This window comes from Rhamphochromis longiceps, linkage group LG7 (assembly GCF_057381845.1).
Source record: "Rhamphochromis longiceps isolate RC_006_pf linkage group LG7, R_longiceps_female_GT1.1, whole genome shotgun sequence".
Classification (NCBI taxonomy): Eukaryota; Metazoa; Chordata; class Actinopteri; order Cichliformes; family Cichlidae; genus Rhamphochromis; species Rhamphochromis longiceps.
The window spans coordinates 9510388-9534119 of NC_140563.1; the positions used below are offsets into that span (position 1 = coordinate 9510388).

A 23732-nucleotide genomic window follows, 5' to 3' on the forward strand; every position below is an offset into this window, starting at 1 on the left:
ACAACTTTAAAAAAGCTTTTATCTTGTATCTTTAACTAGTAAAGTGTAAACATTAACTTGTATTTTAATTCTTATTTATTATTTTTGGTTATTGTTATTCATCCATGCAAAGGTCTCTTTTATCTTCCCATTTCACTGTGAAAATTCAACCAAAACTGGTGACTTAAAACCTTAAACTTGCCTCTTTTCCCACTAGACGCTGTTGGACTTGGGTGCATCTCCTGACTATAAAGACAGCAGGGGGCTAACTCCTCTCTACCACAGTTCGATGGTAGGAGGAGATCCCTACTGCTGTGAGCTGCTGCTGCACGATCATGCACAGGTCGGCTGTGTGGATGAGAATGGCTGGCAGGAGATACACCAGGTAATACACAGTAATACACACATTACCCTAACCCAGACCTTCCCAAAGTGTGGGGCCCGCCCCCTAGGGGGGGGCGCAGGGCCATGGCAGGGAAAAGTGGGGGGAACAAAACGCTTGGACACTGCTAGCACGGGGCGCCTACAGAAACGCAAAGCAGGAGATGAAGCATAGCTGAATATGTTTCCAAACCAACTTCATTCTAAGCCAAAGACTAGAAAATATGGTGAAGCATATCTTCCCTTTGGTTTCACCTGTACAAGTGCCAAGGTAGGTCTCCCCTGCATAATTGGTTTTCCCTTCGTCGGGAGCACGTGCTGGGCTGTTCAAATCAGGGACAAACAGTATCCCACATTCTTGATTTTTAGTTCACAAACACTTGTTGTAATGACTAATTACTCCTGACATTTTGGAGATGTTAGCTCTTTATACAGTAAAGTTACAGCGGGATACAAATAATATCAGGCAGTTCCTGCCACGATTTGTTCCCCTGGTTCAAATCACGGACTAACAGTATCCTACAGCTGTTTATGTGTTTAAACCCATTTTGCACAGAGAGGCATTTTTTGAAAAATGTATTGATAACAATGTTGAATATTATTACACAGGAAAAAAAACAACTACAGGTAAAATAATTACACCGTGACGCCTCTGCCTTTCTAAATGGAGGGACAGTAACTCTGTGTGTATGTAAGCGTGTAAAACCTGCAGATAGTCAGATTAACAGTAACAGTATTTTGTCTCTCTGCAATTCATCTCATGTAAACAATAACGTGGCGCACAGCGTGACGTGAAAAAAGGCACATACCTTTGACGTTGCGCGACGAACTCTGTATTCCTCGTCCACACGTAAACGCAAAAAGGGAGTTTTAAAAAATCTCAGTTTTCGGTGATTCGAAACGCCGTTTACGTGTGGATGAAACAGCTGCGTTTTCAAAAATACCCGTGTAGGTGCGGACGTAGCGTAAAAGAGTTAGTAGTTTATTTTATTACTACCTGTCATTTATTGCAGTTTACTTGTATTTGCTTAATTGTTTACTAAATGTTTGAGGTGTGAAATAAACCGCAGTGGAGCAAAATATGGGTGTGTGTGGTTGGAGGATGTGTTTGTGCGTGTGGGGTGGTGGTGGTGGTGGTGGTGGTGGTGGTGGGGGGGGGGGGCACGAACATTTTTCTTGTAAAACAAAGGGGGGCCTAGCAAAAAGAGTTTGGGAACCACTGCCCTAACCCAAACCACATGTTTACCCTAAACCAAATTAACCACAGCCAAATAGCTGAATCTTAAGCCTTAAACCTCTCTTTGAAATCTTCAGGACAGAAAGTGTCTTCACTATAATGGTTTTGGACTTAAACTGTTCTGCTCAGACATGCGCACTTGCATGCACACACATACACACAGATAACATTGTAGGGCTGTGTACAGACTATTTTATAGTTTTGAAAACCTGTGACTCTTTATATAAAATCAGTTTAACAAAAGCATTGTATTAGGGATATACTAGCTCTATCAATAGATTAAAAAAATGATGTAATTAATCTCACAATTTTCTGTAATTAATTGCGATTAAACGCAATTACTTGATCAATAGCCTGGTTGCAATTACATTTTTTCAACTTTATATTTAAGCTTGTAACTGACATTTATGCAATACAATAAAGTAAATGCAGAATAAACACAAAGAATGTATCCTTAAATTCAAAGAGAATTTGAATAGATTTCTTGAATCTTTTAACACAGGTTCTCTCCTGTGAAATACATCTTTTTAAAAAACCTATATACTGATAGGTAAGTATACACTAATATATAACATATACTAGTGCTATCAAACAATTAAAATGTTTAATCAGATTCATCACAGGGTTACAGTGGATTAATTTTGATTAATCACAATTTAAATCACAATTAATATTTTTATTCTGTCGACACTTTATTCACCTTTAGTCACTTACAGTTATTTACTCACGTATTCAGTCAATGTAATTTTAAAACTGTGTATATACTGTATATTTTAAGTTGTTTTTTTTTTTTTTTTAAATCTCATTCTTATTGCCTCTTTATGCCATGTCCTTATTTTTAGCATCATGCTGCTCTGTTGTATCTTAATTGCCCCTTGGGGATAAATAAAGTCTCTCTGATTCTGAGTAAATATCCTTCATTTTTATTCTATATTAATCTAATTTCATTTTGCATGAGCAAACAGACTCGAGAAAAAAGGGAAAATATACGCACTTAACATGTTTATTGAACATCTCGAACATTCATGTTAACAAAATGTATCCACTCTCTCTCTCTGTCACTCTTGGGGAGGCGCTTCAAGTCCTTGAAACCAAAGCTTTTTAAAGCGCGTATTCGCAACAATAATTAATAGGTCAGTAGTTTGTTGCAATCCACTTGGCAATTGTGTCAGTCAATATGTCAGAGATAGACTTACTGAGTCCCCGATGCTCCGTGAGTGGTTTGTGGCAAGCTGGCTGACACTTTAGCCAAAGTCCGAGCAGCATTCCCGATTAATGTGTGCTTCGCGTCAATGTGATATTTTAAGCTGGAAGTGCTTTGGTGAAAAGAAAATTCCTTCTTGCACAATGTGCATAATACTTTATGTCGGTCGACTGTTCTGTCTTGTTATTTTTTTAATACTCAAATTTCCCGTCGATAGGGCAAATGTGCATTTATCATCTTCCATATTGAGTTGATTGTTTCAGCTGCCCGTCACTACCAGATCTACTGCCCATTTGCGCACGTGCGAGGCTAACTCTACTTGGACATTGTAATCGCGTTGACCGTAATGGCGGATTAGTTTACGTTAACACGTTAATCTTGACAGCACTAGTATATACTATCAAAAAGGCATGAGACCTGTGCGTTAGAGGTTTTGGCTAATCTTTTAAGACAAATTACTTACACCACTGTTGTATAGGCAGCGTAAATTGTCCACATAATGCTAGACAGGTCCAGGCTCTTATGTCACCTCTGGACAACTCACCAACATATGTGTGAAGTGGGTGCGAATGTGAGTCAACAAATAACTGTAGTAGGGCACACTGGGAAAGCTGGTGAGAGGGGAGATCAATCTGAGTTTTATGAAGTGTGTCTCCCGGTGCGCAAATAATCTGCAGGAGTGTCAACAGAAATCTCTGAGCACAGATTGCCTCCGAAAATAACAAAAAACAAACTGAGCTACTGTTTATACATAACTGAGGCTCAGGACCTGTGAAATTTGTGCTTCCAATTGTTTGGGACAGTCATTACCGCAGTTATATTGAAGTATTATGCACATATACTTATGTACACACATATCTTGCTCGCTTTATGGAGAAGTTCATGTCATATTTTGCACCTGCTTCCCTCCCTCCTGAAACTGTCCATGGTGCTGATTTTGTTTTTCTACTTGTTTTAATGATGAATATACCTCTTCCAAAGCACGTGTAAAGAGTACACAGGTGGAAAGACTTACTGAGTCTGATTGTAGACCTTTTATAAAAGAGTATAGCCATGAACAATAACTGTATAAGAAGACCTGGAAAGTAATAGCCTAGTTTATAGAAAGCACATTATTAAACTTGGGCTTTGGCCAAGAAAGCCCGTGAAAAATAAGTAAGGTTGCTTAAATTAACGGGCAAATCGAAGTGCTTTTAACCACTTGTTGCCTACTGTCCTAGAAAATATGCAGTTGTGTCTGAGTTATTACCAACCTAAAGTGGCTGTAAATACACATTGAGTCATTTATGGATACTTTTAGTATTTCGACAGTATTTTTTTTACTGTATTTACTACCTGCTTACTATTAGTAGAAATATAATGTTAGACACACACACACACACATACAGGTTTGTCATACCCTATAAAGATAATGCATAGTCCCTATATAGTGTTTTTATTTGTGTCAGGATTTTTATGTCTGAAAGTTCTTGCATTTCAAATGTTGAGTGGCAACATAGTAACAGAATCAAGCTTAGTGTATTTGAATGGGAACCTTCTTTGTCTTTACAAATGTTTATGGCTTTATATTAGGAGGAGGGGGGGGGTTGTGTATTCCTCCCGTGAATATAATAAGAAATTTGAAGTTAGGACCAAGAGGAACGCGGATCATTAAAGAGGGGCTGCGTGGATCATGTCAGTATCTGTATGCCTGTCTCCCACACAAACCTTTTTTATTACATGTTGACATGAATTTCACCTTCATCTGTCTGTTTTTCTTTTTCTCCATAGTTACTTAGACAACACTGCTTAAGTGTGTTTGATCTCAAGGTATTGCAATTATTCTTACTTGGAAGTTATTATGAGCAAGATCAAACATTCTCAATTTGTTTTTGATTGCAGAGATTAGTTAAAGTGAACTTTGTTTCCAAGGAAAATAAACAAAATTAATAAAAGTCTTAAACGAAATGTAAAAGTTATTTGTGAACTAAACCAGCCTTTGTGTTTGTGAGGGTTTTATTGAACATGTCAGCTCAAAGGAAGCTCGCTGTACTGGAAAGACGAAAAGGCCTCATACGCGAAGGGATATCTAGATGCTGTTTAAGAGATTTTATGGCATTCACTCAGCCTCTACATTTCTGTAGTGAAATGTCAAAACAGTCTACACTTACTTACTTCTCAAGCATACTGCTTGTACAAAGCTCTTTATCATGCACTTTTCTTTCAACCGTTCACACAAACACTGACACACCAATTACAGCAGAGAAACTTGGAGTTCTGTATTTTACCCAAGGACACTTGAATGAATTTAGAATAAACTTTTTACTGTTTTACTGCATCTGTGGTTTTGTGTATGGCCTTCCGGGGCCTGGCCACACAGCCCAAGAAAGACATCCACAAAGCAACTTTAGTGCAGATTATGCTAATAACCACATCTCACCAACACACACCTTCTTACTTTTTAAGGAAGTGGTGTTAAAAAGCAATTCATGACAAGATTGCATAAAAGAGTTTAGTGAAATCACCCAGGAAGTCTCTTTGCTGAAAATATAGAGGGGGTTTAGAATAAGAGAGCAAAGATGCTTTTACAGTTATTTGTTCTTATGTATGTTTTCACTATTACCCAAAAATAAAGTAAATCTAAGAATTCTTCAGTCCATCACACTTTTACTCCAATCCTTTCATTTTAACTCTCCTTCCACATCTCTCCCCCTCTCTGTGCCCTTCCGAGCATTAGCATTAGGGCTGGGTATCGTCACTGATTTCTAGAATCGATTCAATTCCGATTCACAAGGTCCCAAATCGATTCGATCCACGATTCGATTTAATTCGATTCGATTCGATTTAAATCTGGGAAATTTTGACAGTCAGAAGTATAATTCAGATCAGAACATTTACATATTTTTGTATCTATAAAAAGGAAGCTGACACTCGCAAGACTTTATCCAAGGTGTGAGCATCACAGCAGATGCCTTTGTGTCAAAGTAGCTGAAGATAAAACACAGAAAAACATGAAGGTGATTTTCCTGGCCTGGATTTTATAAAAATATTCTGCAGTACATCAAAAACGAAAGAAAACCATTAATTAATGAACATTACCTCTGACGTTACAGCGGTTTTATTAGACACACGGCTAAGCATTTTGCATTTTGAATAATATTAAAAAGTTTAAATTTGTTCAGTATTGAACAGCAGAAATGAGGTTTTCTTTTCGGAAGAATGTAAAAGGGAAAAAAACAGCGGCCGACAGCGCTGTAAACAGCGGTAGACTTGTGCGTAACAAGCAAGCGAATAATGAAGAAAGCGAAACTGTTCGAGAGAGAGAGGGTGGGGGGGGGGAGGGAGAGAGAGAGAGCTGCGCATCGCAATGGAAGCAAAACAGTAAAAGAGTGAATTCATGACGATGTTTATGTGAAGCGTTTGGATCTTCTTTTGCTGCTGGTTCGGTCAATATTGTTTGGAGAGAGATCAAACTAACAGCTTTAGAATCAGCGCATAAAGGGCGTGCACACAAAGCGCGGACCTGGATCAGCGAGCTGTCGGCTTTCAGCCCCGACTGTGAGAAAGGCGACATCTAACTGATTCTGATCCGCGGGTCGCGCTGTGTGTTTAAGTCTATGTGCAGAATCCCTGTACCTGCTCTCATTTACTGTTTGGTGGTTCTTGAAATTTTGTGAGATGTCACCAGAGATTCTGGCATTTCGGACAAAATAAATTTATATTAAAAAATCGATTCAGGATTTTAATGAATCGATTTTACGTTATCCAAGCCAGAATCGATTTTAATCGATGAATCGATTATAAAAACCCACCCCTAATTAGCATTCCTTGGGCATGTATTGTGTACAATAGGATACACTGCAAAAGGGCTGATAACCAACAACAATCCCAGAATCATTTGTGCACATTCGCACTGCTGTCACACACTGTTAGCGAGACAGAATACAGAAGTGAGAGAACAATTGCTGGGGAGAATCGTGTACCTCTTTGTCAGTAAGGCGCACAAACCACAGATTTGGAGACAAAAAAGAAGAAGGAAAAGATAGAGATTAGATGAAAAGTTTATTGCTCAGAGTTATGTGAAACAAGAAGCAGAAAAAGTAGGAAAAGGCATAACTCTTGCCAGCAGAGCTTCACAGATTTCATTTAGCCTTAGGTGATGCAAATAAGATTTCCTCTTCTGTTTAGAAACTGTTAGCATAGGTGAGAATATTTTTTAGAAAGGAATTAGCTCAAGGAAAAGCATGGTCTGAAGATTAGCTTTCAACCATTTAGATAATCTGTATAAAGACATAGAAAGATATCTTGGCTTCTCTTTGTATTATGATTATGATAAATTCAAACTATTCCAGTATACAGTTGTATATTGTGATGAAGGAAAGATTAAGGTTACATTATATTAATTTGGCCATTTTAAAGAGAGATTTTTCTTGGCTTATAACAGTTCCTTGCAGGGGTGATGGGGCATTTAACAAGCAACAAGTCTCTGTTACCTTGTTGGCGAAATTGCTACATTTGCCTGTTATTTTGGACAATTTTAATACAGCGATTATTGCCCTTTGGCTCTTGATGAACCTTAAGACCCGAAAATTGACTAATTTACTTATTTAAGTTGCAAATGCAGATTGCATCTGTGGTTCATTTCTGGACTTTGTCATTCTTTAAAACATTTCATTTCCCTACATATATCACTGTTATCCCATTAATTTGCATTATTTTCCCAGAGACCGTGTTTACTTCTTTTTGACTCTGTTAGTGTAAATGTTTTATCTCTGTCCTTTCAGGCATGTCGCTATGGCCATGTGCAGCATTTGGAACACCTGCTATTCTATGGAGCCGACATGAGTGCTCAAAATGCATCTGGAAACACGGCTCTGCATGTGTGTGCGCTCTACAACCAGGTACAAACACTTGTTTCAGGAAAAACATAAATAACATTTATGGACTATTTGCTTGGAGAATGAAGGGAATTGCATTTGTGTTGTAGCCCTGTGCGTTACACAGTTTACATCCAGTGTAGATGTTTAGTGCCAGTACAGCAGAGAAATGTCACATTCAGTAGCAGGGTGAAAAATCAAGGACATGGTGGTTAATGGCTCTTTGATGCATTTACATTATACGACAGGCACCAGAGCTAGCTTCTCAGCTGAGTGTGTTGGCTTTCTTAATACGCTTTAGACTAGTGATTTTTGTTGTCTACAAAAACTAAAATTATACATAAATATTCTATTAGGAATAACTCAAAAATCTTGCACTGTACATCTGTTGTCTGTGAAGTAGGTCTGAGAAATCCTGCATGTGCACAATCCTTTATTGGACTTCATTGTAATGTTTTTCATATCGGTAAATACTCAATAACCCATAAGGATGAAGTAAACAAATATATGCATAAAACAAAAGAAAATTTATTTACAAAGGATTTCAGATCTTTTCAGACACTTGGGAGCCAGTGCATTATTGAGTCTTCTTGGTTAAGCCTCTACAGGCTTTACACACCTGGATTTGGTCAGTTTATTTTAATCTTCCTGACAGATCCTCTCAAGCTCCATTTGCCCTTTGGCTGCACCAGTCACAGTCAGAAACTTGTCCTGAAGCCATTTCATTGTTGTCTTGATCTTTTACTAATTGATAGAGTTCTGTTATCCTTTCAACTGCCCCAGTCTCTGTAGAGGACTTCTAAACCTCATTTAGGGCAACTACTGGGTTTTTGGTTGACTCCTTGACTGTGACCCTTCCTCTAAGCTACTCAGTTTGTCTAGGAATATGCTGCAGGATCCAGGCTTAATCTTTTTTCCGATTTATTGAGGGCTTTGTGGAAGAATCAAAGGATAAGATATATCCTTGCTCTGATCAGTGCCTTATTTACCAGTGTGTGAACTGTGGTACCTTTACAAAAACAGGGTCTCCTTTTCTATACTGTACCCTACTAGCTGAATACCATAAAGCATGCAAAAGGTGAAGGATTTGAATACTCTGACGATATATTCTTTCAGTGTAAGTATTTGTCTATGCCTGTTTTCCACGAATAGTAGTAGCAATGATTGTGCTACAGCACTGAACGCTGTGCCACTCAACTTTCTTGGTCAAGGACATATATTAAGCTCAGAGACTCCAGGGATGTTACTTACAGTGTCTGTAAAGTTACAGAACAGCCACCACGCTGCATCGAGTGTTTGTGTGTGTTTCATAACGTCGACGGATTCATAACGTCGAAACCACAGGAATAATCCACCTGGCAATTTTCTCCATTGTATGAATTTTGATGCCAGGCTAAAAAGGCCAACTGAAGAGAATTGGTCTAAGTGTGGTTGTGCCACTGAAGTGAGCAACAATTAGAGATATTTTATCAGTTGTGGGTTACTAATACAGTTTGCATTAAAGTATGCACCAGGCAGGGATAGAATGTAATTTAATTCTTGATGCTTTGCAGATCGTGTTTCTAAACAAAGATGCATTTGAGCCTGCTTATAATTGCCATACAGCTTCCATGCCCCGTCTATTGCTCTTAACGCTAAGCCCACGTTTCTCATACTGAAGATGTCAGTGCAGCGCATATAAACATGCCATTCACTTCTTTTGGTATACCTTGCTGGCATTGGGTTGGACTTTTGCCTTCACAGCAGTTTTAATTCTTTGTGGTGTAGATTCAATAAGGTGCTAGAAACATTTTCTCAGTGATTACTACTGCCATGATAGCATCACACAGTTGCTGCAAATTTACTGCATATCCGTCGTGTGAATCTCCCTTTTCAGGCTTTTTGAATACAGTGAACACATTGTCACGTTCAAGAAACCAGTCGGATATTATCTGAGCTTTGTGAGACGGTTCGTTACCTTGCTGGAAGCAGCCTTTAGAAGATAGGTGTGGTCATACATGCATAGGGATGGACATGGTTCAGGCAGACTGATGTATTTAAACAGTGCTTATTTGGTGATGTTTATTTTCCAATCTTCTGTTGGCTCCATTTCCTGTTTTTCAAGGAAAAGGTTTTCAAGGTTTTTCGTGTTATAACAAGTGGATTTTGAGTCGCCTTCTGACCAACTCAGAGGAATCATTCTCCTCTGACCAGCATTAACAAGAGATTTTTGCACTGCACTGATGCTCAATTTAAACTTCAGCTGGTCATCTTGACTATGTCTAAATGACTAAGTGCAATGTACTGCTGAAATTTGATTGGCTGAGCAGTTATAATGTGTCCGGTGAGTACGTATTCATAGATTGTTTAATTTTTAGAATAAAACTTTGTCTGACAGACTAGGCATTATATACTTATTTGGCAAATCTTACTCAAACAGTAAATGGTGCATGTAGGGCACTATTTCCCACTTCGGGTTTGCACGCATTAAATATTTATGGCAGGAGAATTGTGTACCAGTTTTAAATAAGCTACAGTTTCCATTCCCGTGTTAATAAATATCACCCAGTCTAATTTCACTGTTTCCAACATTTTCAGATAATTGAAAACTTTTATCAGGCTATAGTACGATAGTAAATACTTGTTTATAGAATTAGTTTGTATTTTGTTCTGGTGAAACCAAACAGAAAAAAACAAAACAAAACTGCACAAATCCAAGTATAAATCTGTGAATACGTGCCTACCAGCTTTCATAGTGCCAGATGGCTGTGAGTCTTAGTGAGTTTGACATCCGTGTAATCTACAAGAAAATCTGCATGTAGCTTCAAATCTAGATATAGTAGCTTCAAATAAAACAATATTTTAATAACAATAATAATAATATTAATAATAATGAGGATAAATGCTTGATGTTAACGTGCAGTATTTCGTAATATGAATGAACAAGAAGTAGATTAGGGTAGTGGGAGATGAGGGCAGTATAAACCAGAATTCTCCTGAGCAAACCATGTAGATGTAGAGCAGCCAGGTGCTTTTTGGTTTAACCCCATGAAGCCTGAACCTTGAAAATTCTAATTTTTGAAAATGGAGAGTTTATTGAACCATCTGACAAATTTGTTTTAAATAAAATTAATGAAATTGGAATTTCCGTGAATGACTTTTGAATTGTATTGTATTCGCTACATCTGACTGTGCAATTTATTTTGTTTTTTCAGGGGGTAAAAATCACACTGATGATGTAGAAGTGTCAAAGAACTGCATGTATTAAATGTGATACACTAGGCTAGGTTAAGGCTTCTCAAAGAGAAGATGCTTTTGTACAGCTTTGCTGGGAAGCAGAGATTTGATTAACATTAAATAAGTGCTTTCTCCTCTCGCTTTCTCTCTCCCAAATGAACTGAAACGTGTGTGTTTGTGTGTGTTGGAATGTTGTGGTTTAACTTAGTGCTGCACAGCTAATTTCAGTCATGATGATCAACATCACATTATCTGTGTGTGTGTGTGTGTGTGTGTGTGTGTGTGTGTGTGTGTGTGTGTGTGTGTGTGTGTGTGTGTGTGTGTGTGTGTGTTGAACACAGTATAAATACTTAATACTTATTGTTTGTAACACATTCGTGTGATTTAAGGCACTTCATGTTCACTGCTCAGAAGAGTGTGTGTAATGTATTACTCATGTAGTGGGAACATGGACCTGTTTACACAATTACATTGTCACGGTCTCTCTTTTTAGACCAGGAAATTCCCAAAACATCAATCATTAAAATTTAGTATGAAAAAAAAATAGTATGAAGACTTGGTTTGAGGCTTAGATCTTTACCTTTGCTCTGAATTAGAGGTATCATCCATCCATTTTCTCCTACTTAACCATTTCAGGGTTGCGTGGAGTAGGGGGCTTGAAGCCTATTCCAGCTATCACTAGATTTAATGCACCCGTTTTTATATCTATCGTTTGTCTTATTTTTCCAGCGTTTTTCTTCTTTCAGCAGTGAAAATGTCACGTAGCTGGTCACTGTTCTTTAAAAGGTCTAAATAAAAAAGCAATATCTTGACCTAAGCTTGTGTAATTTAAGGGCCGGTGACTTGAAGATTTTAATTGTATGAAGGTGGTATTTTGCATGGCCGCACTAAATATGCAGGAATGATTATGGGATACAGTAATTCTCAATCTGTGACCACAAATGTATTCCAACATCATTCCTACTTTGCACCTTAACTATGAGAGTGGACTTTTTTTTCTTCTTTATTTTTTTCATCACTTCAAAAAAAAAAAATCAAGGTATAAACTTAACAGTGGTTTTGAAGAATTACACCACTAGCAAACAGTAGTTAGCTATATTTTCAGGAAAATATTGCCAGTATAAAATCCTCTGAACTGATTGAAACTCATGTGTGCCTGCTTTTTTTGCAGCCACAGACAGACTGGGTAAATAGTTTAATTTACAGTTACTTGTGCAACTTTCTTTTTCTGCAACTTTAAAGTCTTTAGTTTTGTAATGGATCTTGTCCAAGCTCTTGTGATGAGGACTGCTGTTATCCTGCCACTCGAGACGAATACGACGTTGAGCTGATCAATCCCAGGAAAATTGTGTCGAAGGGGGGTTCAGAAGGCCAAAAGCAGGCCTACATGAATGCTTATGTGCAATAAAAGTAAGAAATGCACTGCTACAATCAACTGGGAAACCAGTTGTTCTAATGTCAATAGATCCATACAGATGGATGGACAGAAAGATGAAGATGGAGTTTGCTGAATAAAAAGATTCAGTAATCATCAATAAAATGTACTTGAGCACTGCCCCGAAGGCCCTATTCTTTGGGTCTGACTGGCTATTTAAGTTACTTAGTGGGCTTTCAGCTTGGCAGAAGCAGTGAATGAAGGCAGGGCTCACATGCTTAGGAGGTCATGGGTTTAATGATTTAGAAGGGACAAAGTACTGTAGAAAATGGCAACACTGATGAGTGAAATTAAACAGAGGCTGTGCAAGACACAAACGGATCTATCCAAAGCAGTCAGACCAATGATATCCTGCTAGACCGTTAATTATTATATTGTTGTTGCACAGAAGCATAACATATTAGCTTGATATAAATGTTTCAATTTTAAATCCTCTTTGATGTTAATCACAAACAACTGTAAAAGCATGCTCACTTTTCAGTGAAGGATGCCAGATCTGCTGCTTCAATTTTAAGGGCAAAAGGAATCCTCAAATGTATAAACATGTCTGTTAGAGGAACCATCTGTCACACTTTTTACACATGACTGACCTGATCGTTAGTGAAGAGTACTTGATCTAAATCACTTCTGTTTGTATGTCTATGAATCTAAAGTAATCACATCTAACAAACAGCAGTGAGAACTGGATTATGGATTATTGTAGGAAGACTTGCAGAGAAGAGGAACACATGTGGTCCACATTGTAATTAGACTGTGTGTGTGTGCGTGCGTGCCTGTGCATGTGCATAATGACTTTAGGTTAATTAGAACACACGTTTGAGTCAAGACACATACTCGAGGTTAATACCAATATAACATGCATGTTTACCTTGCAGGTTAAATGCCAAAGTTGCATTAATAAGCAATAATTAATAATGCTAAAGTTCAGGTCCACCTGGTCTGTGTGACAGACACTTATTATCGCTGCTTTCTATCTCCTTATAGAGACTGCTTGGAAAAGTTTTGAAACTTTTGAACTAGCCTGGCCTTGTTGTGTCATTGCTAGAAAGAAAGACTGCGGTGCGCGTTATACTCTAAACGACCTTCACATAGTCTTTGTATCTTCCTCTGTTCTTTCACTTGTAGCATTCCTCTCTAACCTTGATATATATTCTCCATTCTTCTCTGTTGTCACACCAAAGAGATGATGGAAATATATTTGTACATTTTTCATATGCACTCGAAGGCCTGCGTGAATGAAAACCTGTACCCATTTAGCGTTCTCGAAGAATGATGATTATGAGGCTTTACACTGAAAAATGTCTGCGTTTATTTACCTGTGTATGTGTGTGTGTGTGTGTATCTGTGTGTGTGCAGCTGCCTGAGGTATGGGTGATTAGCATTACTTAATCTAATAGCCATAGGCATTTATCTATATAGCTTTTTTGGCAATTTTAGCCTCAAGTGTGTTTTAGATATTAGCATAAAGAGTAATCATATATTATGCATATAACACTCGCTCTATTTTTAAATATACTCGGTGTATTCACCATCAGTGTTTACAGAGACTTTTCCTATTTCTTTGTGTTTCACCTGGCGTCATGCCTAATATACAGCCGTACTCAAATGAGTACATTTAGCAATATCAGCCAGAAAGTGTGGAAGCTCCAGTAAATATAGTAAACAAAAAGTTGTTGCACAAATACTTGTGGCATGACATTTTGTAGGTGGTTTGAAAAAGTATTTAACATAATGTATAGCTTGTTTGAAAAGCAACAGATTAAAGGTGTGATCCATCACATCCCCCGCCAATACTAGCATCTGTGTTTTACCAGAAGAGGGTGCTCCAGTGCATACAGGAGTGGATCATCTGCTATAAACAGCCTGAAGAGTAAAACCACATGGATGTATTAACTAAACAACAGAATAAATGAATCTGGGCATGCATGTTCCTGAATGTGTGTGACTCACTAAGAGTCACTAGAGTCACTTTGCTGATTTTAGTGAAAGGTTAGTCCTATTAATTCTGCTCTCTGTGTTAAATTACATATCGACCCTCAACCAGCCAGCACATGGACACACAATCCTGTCAATTTACAGCTGGGCTTTCTTGCCTAGGGGTGTGTACTCATTTACACACAGTATGTCACACTAGTTCTACACAGAGTAAAACGGAAACTTGTTGTTGTGAACTAATCAGGAAGTCTGTTCTGTAATTGTTAAGATTCCTTCCTCTTTTTCTTCTTCTCCTTCTTTTAATTATTATTAAATTAAGCCCATGTTTTTTATACCCACACTTTTTGAATTCTAATTAATCTGTTGCTTTTCAAACAAGCTATATATTATGTTAAATACCTTTTCAAATCACCTACAAAATGTCATGCCACAAGTATTTGTGCGACAACTTTTTTTTTACTATATTTACTGGAGCTTCCACACTTTCTGGCTGATATTGCTAAATGTACTCATTTGAGTACATTTGAGTCCAAAGACATGTGTGTAGCGCAGCCAGACACAGTGCAATTAGTAAATTCAATATGTACTAAACATTTGCTTAGATGGAAACGTCCAAGACGTAATACACAAAGTCATAAAAATTATTATTTACTGAAGCATTTACAAAGTGGAAACATTTATATAGAAATACAGTATGTAAAGTTTGTACAATTAAAACATACATGAAAGTCAGTATTTGGTATGACAACCTTTATTCTTGAGCACGGCCTATATCTTGTAATTTTTTTAACTAAACTTCAGAAATGGTTCTCCAGGTTTTTTAAACTGTACTTCTCTTCTCTGGAGTTTGGCTGTCTTTTGTTCCATTCTCTGCCAAGATGACCTCACACTGCTTTAATAATGTTGAGATCCTTGCTCATTTTCTGTCAAAGTTAGATTCATCCCTCCATGTTGCCACTGATTTTTAGTCCGGTTCTTGTGTAATTTGCCAACTCTTTGCCCTTTCTGCCTTATTTCCTTCCTTAACAATGGCTTCTTGAAAGCTACCCTTCCATTGAGACCATTTCTGATGAGGGCTCACTGAACAGAAAATCCATCAACTGAAGGACCAGATGCTTCTCTCATGTTCTGTTTCAGACTTTGTTGGATTTGTTTTCTTTTTCTTTCTTTTTTTCTTTTCTTTTTAAAGATAGGACCTTCAGATACTGTAGTTTCCACGCCAAGATATGTTAAGTTTCTATTAGTGGTTTTAAAATCACTGTCTTAGTGCAAATATACAAATTATCTGTCTGGCATTTTTAGTAGATTTGCTGAATAAATGGGAACAAATGACTTGACAGTAAAGTGCCTAAACATACAATTTGAAATTGGGTCTTTGCTAAGTTGGCTGTTACATGTAGACACATTTATACTTAAATGTTTCATAGGTTAGTGTTAAGTTGCTTAACAAGCAAACAAACAAGCAAAAAAAAAAATGCAAATATTCCTCTGAAAATGCTCAGGACTGGACTGAAAAAAGCAATCAGTGTCCAAATAAAACCTTTGAAGGCCTTCGAATCATCTTAAAAACTATTGCACAAAACCAGTAAAAAAAAATACAAGAAAGTCTAGAAAAAATGTTGCCTTGTACTGTATCACTGCAATGATGTGGATATAGGTGGGGATAATTTCACATATTGTGGAAACATGAATCTGTATGCACAGTCACACTATGAGGACCTGTCTGTCTTGGGTTTTAAAAGCCATAATGTAGATCAAGAAAATTTGGAGTGAAGCCTTAGTGTCAGGGCTAGACTAGTAGCAGTTATGGTTAAGGTTACTGTATGTCTATAGGAATAGTGTAAGCCTTCTGAAGTGGGAACACGGCATATGTCTTTGTACTTTAGATCATATTTTTGTTTAGATTCAACCTGCAGCAGTTAAAGTGTTCTTCCACCAACGCTTCTCGTCATGAAATAGTGCCTTAGTTGTCAAAAACTCATTGAATTCAAACATGCCTGCCTTGTATTTTTTTAAAAGTACCTCATGGAACGGGCTTCTTCCTGAATTCACAAATTCATGTTTTAGCCACAGGCGTTTCTCAAGAGACATTCTTGTTCTTTTTTTACACTGTCACCTCTGTCAGACTCATTTTCAAACAGTTTTGTAAGTCTGTTTCTTTTAGAAGTGATCAAAGAGGTTGCTTGTAATGCTGCCTCTGGCAACCACTGTCATGCTGCATAGCACACAAATTATTATACTCCTCTTGATATTTGACTTTCTAAAACCATGTCCGAATTGTTACAAAGTTTTTCCTAGTAAATTTAAAATAATTCATCTTGCCTCCATGGTGTGATGTGCTTTTCTTGGTCGTCCTTTTTCAGTAGCATGTGATGTTAGAAAACAGATTCTGGAGACATACAATTTTCTTTGGCCCATCGCTGATACGCCCATTAATAGCTGCACTGGTTAACAGACGAGGAGTTAATTTTAGGTGCACTTTGTCTGATCTGACATTCAGAAAACTATTTTTACTAATGCAGACAGTAGATGTGAAGCAATTCGTTAAACATGACTTATACTTCTTAAACTGTCCGTGTCTAATTGAGAGGACAATTAGAAGCTGCAAAACAACATCCATAAGTGCTCCAAAGAATCACATATGTAAGTGATTGCTGTGTCTATCTAGAATCTGTGTTTGGGAGTCATCATGTGTATTTGTTTGCATATCTGTATGCTGTTGCATACAATAGAATGAAGGACAGTGACATGTAATACTCCTATAGGTAAACACACACAACTCTCTGTTGTCCTTCAGGAGAGCTGTGCACGGGTTCTCCTGTTCCGGGGAGCCAATAAAGAGATAAAGAACTACAATAGCCAGACTGCTTTTCAGGTATGTGAGGTATACAAAAGGTTTACACACTAGTACGTCACAGCTAAATTAACTGAAATATGCAACCTGATGTTGGAGTCCAGCCTTTATAGCTGATGAAGCAGAAAATTGATACTGACATACTGACATTTGTTTTATGCACATCAAATATAATTTGCTTGTACATAATGGAGGTTGGTCAGTGTAGCGCTATACAGATTTTTACACAATCTCCTTCAACAAAGTGTTGAAAGTGTTGAATATTTAGTGAAAAAGTTAGGACGGAAATGTTTTTTCATGTTGTTCCTTTCCACTCCCTGTACGTTTCTCTGTTCCCATTTCCAGGTGGCTATTATAGCTGGGAACTTTGACCTGGCAGAAATCGTTAAGGTCCACAAAGCATCAGATGTTGGTAAGTTGACAGAGTGAACTTGGGGTTCCCAGGGTATTTAAAAGTACAATCTGAGGCACAGCCTTCAGCTTTCAGGCTTTCTGTGGAACCAGTTTGGATTTGGGAGACAGGCACTGTCTCTACTCTTAAAATTAGGCTCAAAAATTTCCTTTTTGATGAAACTTACAGTTAGGGCTGGATCAGGTGACTTTGAATCCTCCTCTAGTTACATTGCGAAAGGCCTAGGGTGTAGGGGGCTTGCCATGATGCACTAAGTGTTACTTCTTCACTCATCTTTTTTCACTCACTACACCAATCTGCATTTAAGTTATTAATGATTATTAAACTCAGGCTCTCTTCTATAGTGTGTCTTTTGTCCGATCTCCTTACCCTCACCCCTTACCAGTCATGGCAGATGACTGCTCCTCCCTGATCCTGGTTCTGCTTGCAGTTTCTACTTGTTAAAAGGGAGTTTTTCCTTCCCACTGTTGCCAGGTGCCTGCTCATAGAGGGTCGTCTGATTTCTGTATTAATGTGGGCTTTTCCTTACAATACAGAGCGCAGAATTGAGTGAATAGAATTGAATTGAATTAAGTGAAGGTAGACTTGGAGAGGCATCAAGCTCGACCTAGATAGCGAAGGAGGTCACGGAAAGTGATTATAATTTAAATACAGTGGAAAATACAAAGAAGAAAAAGTGAAAGAGATGAAAATGTAACAGAACTGGAAAATGTTCCTGAGGATTATTGGATCCCTGCTGAGTTTAGTAGTTTCTCTCTCTGAAATAAAGTACAGGAAAACTCTGCCATCTGGTGTGAGCAGGATGTAATGCCTCACTCTCGTCATAAAGGCATTGTGTCTCTTCTTACATTCAGCATGCTGAAATAGAAATTACAGTGAACTTCGTAACAAATTGCATTTTTTTGCAAACAAATTCCAAAAAGTCCAGTGATCCCTTTCTATATACTTTTTTTTATCTTATTCTGTATTTGATCCTTCAAAGTTAAAATATGGTAATTGCTAAGATTTATAAGCCACTTCAGTGGATTAGGAAATCCATCTTAAGGTTTTACTGAAATGCCAACAGTGTATAATTATGTGTAATTTTTCTTCTTAGTGCCTTTCAGGGAGACTCCCTCCTACACCAACCGTCGACGTGTGATGCCTGGCCCCCTGCCTTCACCCCGTTCCTTACTTCGCTCTGCAAGCGACAACAACCTGAACGGGGACCACGATCACATCCATGCTCAACCAACCAGAGAAGCCCGTGGCCGCCAGGGTCACTCCCCCGTCCCTTCACTACGCAGTCTGCCTGCTTTTGGGCAACAGCACAGCAGCCTTGGAGAAGTAAGCGAAGTCGCGCAGATATGAAATGTAAACCTAAAAAAAATGAATGCATTCATAAGAAAGAGTGAAGGAGTAAAAGAGAAGGATGATCTCAGGGAAGGTGATTGATGTTTTACACATGTCTTATATCAGAGTCGTCATGGAGAGATCCCTGACAGCAGTCTCCAGAGTACTGGCAGCTCCAGATCCTCCCATTCCCGTTCACCGTCTCTACATCACATGCATGAAGATGACAAACCAGTTCCTAGACGGTCCCACAGCCACGGCTACCCTCATGGGCATGGCCCTCGTGGAAGACTCAGGTTTGTAATAACCTGCGTTCAGTTGCGTTTTTTTTACTCAACTTAGCAGAGAGCTTCATAAAAAAAGTGAATCTGTTTTTATTTCCTGTTTCTAATTCATGTCTCACATTTGTCAGTCTTGGCAGCTATTCACTTAAGTACATCATTTTTATTGCCCTTGTGATTTTGCTAGCTACTTTGATTTTTAAACCTAATTTCAGAGAGCAAAGGGCCCCATGTGATGTGTCTGAATCACTTGTTAGTCACCAGGCAGCCTTCTGCATCCTATTCCATCTGCTACAGTCTGCTGCTTGTGATAATCATGACATAATATCAGTCAGTACAGAATCTTGTTTATTCATTCAGGCTTTGACATGTGAAAGTCCACCCTGGCTACAAAACTGTGTATTGGATCTAAAAATGTATGTTAATAATGTGGTAGTGACAGATTGAAATACAGATCGGTATCGGTTCCATTTGGCGTAGCTGTTGGGTGGCCCATGGGTTGTAAGGGTGCTTTGGTATGATCAGTGACATGATGAGTGTTAGGCATAAATAAAAACCCTGTTTATGTAACAAGCCCATCTGCGGTATCGTGCTGGAATCACAAATAACATACTTCAACATTATGCACTCCACACTGTATATAAATGCCACTTGTTTTGCACATATTCAACTCTGTATATTTTATATATTTTATTATTATTATTATTATTATTATTATTTTATTTTTTTTTACTATTTAATTTGTAAAAATGTGTATACATACACACACACACACACACACACACACACACACACACACACACACACACACACACACACACACACACACACACACACACACACACACACGTAGGAAAATATTTAGTATACACATCCAGAAATGCATACACTATTATATATTGTACATATATTTATTAGTTTCAGGTTGGCCATTCTTGTATTTTGCTCGTTTGTGTTGTTGTGTTTGCACATCTCTGTTGCTTGTGGGGCTCGCACACAAGAATTTCACTCGCATGTGCTGTGCCAGTGTGCCTGCACATGTGATGTGACAATAAAAAGTGATTTGATTTGATTTGATTTGATATGTAATCGTACGTGGAGACACAACCACGTGCACAGGTCAGAGACAGACAGATGGAAAGGGACTAATAATTATCACCACCGGGACCAATTGACAGCTGCCAATGTGTGTTTGTTCAGATGTTGGGTTGTGTGACAGATACTGAGAGACAGTGGTGACATTCTGAAGCTACATCTCTGAGTAATGTCACGTAGTTGATAGATAAATACAGCAGATGAACTGGTGCTGCAGGATGCTGGGACGAATTTCTTCCCCTCTGAACCACCAGACAAACTGCACAGTAAACTAGAGCTCTGATCACATCTTGAACCAAAAGATTAAACTGGTTTGCAGACACTTATTAAGCTTTTTATTATGGTCATATATCAGCACAAGATCACCTACATAGAGCGCCCACCTAATGTGTTTCCGCGATGCCGCACGCTCTGTGCAAATGTACGTGTGTTTGTGTGAAACAGCTTGATGTCTGTCAAGGGAATTGCATTACGGACACAGCTCCAGCCGTACTCCTCTCTCCTCTAATACTCTCTTTGTCACAGTCTGGCGAGGGCAGACTGTATGAATTGAAAAAAGGACCCAAAATGCAGACTCCAAGGAACAGGGAACAAAACTTTAATGTTAACAAAAGGTGAGCCGTTTAATATGGCTGGTAGAAAAGGTACAAACAAAGGGCAAGGCAAACTGAAGCAACATTAACACAAACCTCAACTGGGGAATCTAAACAAACAATAAGAAAAACCTAGACAAGAAACTTGGAAGCATGGCATGGCATGGACAACAGACATGAAACACACGAAGGGCAAGGGAGATTTAACATAGTTGGAACACGAGGGGGAAATAATAAGAACTAGAAACACTTAGGCATGATAACAAATAAACTTAGGAAACCTGATAAGCTTAACACTTACATCACCACGGACTGCCATTTGGCTTTTTCTACCTTTAAAACCCGGAGAGCAGCCAAATGGCTTTTAGCTAAGCTTTAGCTTCAGCCAAGTGGAAGCTAAATTGGCTAGTCATTCATATGTATATTAGGTTGTTAGCTGGGAATTCTGGAGGGAGGGGAGTGGGGGTGTGTGATTGAGGGCGTGGGGGAGTTGCTAAAAGCTGTGCACTTCCTTTTGTGTTTCATCTTGATGCATTCTCAATCATCCAGGGAAATAAATCTCCAAAAGTCACCAACTTGGAGTGTTTCAGTTTGCCATCTTAGGGAGAAATCAACACACATGGGTGTATGTCCTTTGTTGCTGAGATTTATTGATGAAAACAGTACAAAAAAACAACCATTTGCACACATATTTACAAATAATTATAAAAAGTGAGTGAGTACATTTCAACATTTTCAGCAATCACTCACAATCCTGGCATCCATCACATCCACGCCACACTTTGTTTTGTTGTAAAGGGTGACAGTGTTTGGCTTCCTTTTGGTAGTGTTATCAGTCTGAACCATGCTGTGCATGCTGCTAAGAATATAGACTGTCTTCTTCCGTTTGGCCGCATACGCCGTCAGCGTGGCAGCAGAGGTTGAAAACACCTAAGAAATAAGATAAATTGTTATTTCCATAGCACTTTTACACACAATGAAACACATAAACATAGAACCACAAAAGACCTGCAACATACCTGAGTGGTGAATTCATTGCGATCTGTCTGTCTAGTGGATTGAGGAATTTCCCTGCGAATCTTGTTGACTGTGCCGAGGATGGTGGTTTTCCGTCTAAGAAGTTTTTGCGCAAGTGAAAGCGATGTGAAAAAATTGTCCGTGGTAACATTTCTACCCTTGTCTAGGAATGGTTCCATCAGCCTCATTACTACATTTTCAGAAAGTCTCTCCCCAGTGGGACGACTGGGGTCCTTGCCAAGATATGGGAAGACATTGCAAATGTACTTGGATTTTAGGTCGCAAGCCACCCAAAACTTGATCCCAAACTTGTCAGGTTTACTTGCAATATACTGCAGGAAACTGCACCGAGTCTTTGATGGGAAAAGCTGTTCATCAACGGTGATATGTAGACCAGGGTTGTAGCACGTGATGCAGTTGGTGACAAATGATCCCCACAAACTGGAAATTGCAGCGAACTTATCAGTCTTTGCTCGATCACTGCGGGTGGACTTGTCATCAAAGCGTAGGTGTTGCATGATTTCTTGGAAGCGGTTTCGTGCCATAGTTCCAATTATCTGTGGGTTTCCCAGGTTTGCTGACCAGCAGTCATTTAGAGATGGAACCCTGGTAACCCCCCGCAAGATGACAATTGCAATAAATGCCATTAGTTCAGGGAGGTCCATGAACCAATGAACATGCTCCGTTTGCTGTGCATGTTGAATAGTCCATTCTTGAATGCTATGAAGCATGTCAAAAGTGATGAAACACAGGAAGCTCCGAAGGCGACTCGTGATATTTCTCCTTGCCTTAGCCGTTGGCTCTCCATCTGCAGCGTACGCTTCTATTGGGGTGAAAGGGAGACAGGTCCCCACCTGTTCTTCACGCCACACTGTGCCATCTTTCACTGTCTCAGTCCCCAAACAAGCTCTCTTTTTAGGTGCAGAAGCAGTCTCCTCATCTGCAGTGAGAACAAATTCAAATTGTGAGCAATGGGAAGGTCCAGTATCTCCTCCTCTGTATCAGAATAATGTCTGAAATATCTTACTTACAAACTACATCCACTTACTTATTTGAAATGAAATAGGAAATAACATGAAATGCAACTAACCGGAAGACTGATCAGACAGCTCTGAGCCCGAATCCGGCTGAACTTGTAGGTCTTCTCCATCCGAGTCACAAGGGTCGACTTCCCTCAGGATCATTTCCAAGGCCTGCTGAGTGGTGAGTCTTCTCTGCATTTTCTTTCCTTGGAGAGGAGGTCCGTACACCACAGAATTCTTCAGGGCAATGAAGGATTAGGCTAAGTGCAGTGAGATTGTATCATATATATAGGGCTTGGCTTCCTGATCAATGCTCCACTACCAAAAGGAAGCCAAGCCCTGCCACCCTTTACAACAAAACAAGGTGTGATCACATTGATGCCACAATGGACGACTGATCAATGCTCCACTACCAAAAGGAAGCCAAGCCCTGTCACCCTTTACAACAAAACAAGGTGTGATCACAGGGCTTGGCTTCCTTTTGGTAGTGGACAATTGATCAGGAAGCCAAGCCAAGGTAAATGCAGACTACAGATACCATGGCAGTGCCAGGATTGTGAGTGATTGCTGAAAATGTTGAAATGTACTCACTCACTTTTTATAATTATTTGTAAAAATGTGTACAAATGGTTGATTTTTTGTACTGTTTTTATCAATAAATCTCAGCAACAAAGGACATACACCCATGTGTGTTGATTTCTCCCTAAGATGGCAAACTGAAACACTCCAAGTTGGTGACTTTTGGAGATTTATTTCCCTGGATGATTGAGAATGCATCAAGATGAAACACAAAGGGAAGTGCACAGCTTTTAGCAGCTCCCCCACGCCCTCAATCACACACCCCCACTCCCCTCCCTCCAGAATTCCCAGCTAACAACCTAAT

General features: G+C 38.8%; 1 protein-coding gene across 7 annotated transcripts in view; it reads left to right on the top strand.

The window, feature by feature from the left end:
- Positions 1-23732, top strand: part of shank3a (SH3 and multiple ankyrin repeat domains 3a) — a 251622-nt gene that overhangs the window by 149550 nt on the left and 78340 nt on the right. For all 7 annotated transcript variants that reach the window (XR_014912524.1, XR_014912525.1, XM_085412006.1 and 4 more), the window contains 6 exons: positions 197-364; positions 7565-7681; positions 17041-17118; positions 17443-17509; positions 18606-18835; positions 18968-19137. Coding sequence is in view for 5 of the 7 variants with exons in the window: in XM_085412006.1 (XP_085268132.1) it covers positions 197-364; positions 7565-7681; positions 17041-17118; positions 17443-17509; positions 18606-18835; positions 18968-19137 (830 nt within the window). In the remaining 2 variants the exon portion in view is untranslated. The remainder of the gene's footprint in view (positions 1-196; positions 365-7564; positions 7682-17040; positions 17119-17442; positions 17510-18605; positions 18836-18967; positions 19138-23732) is intronic.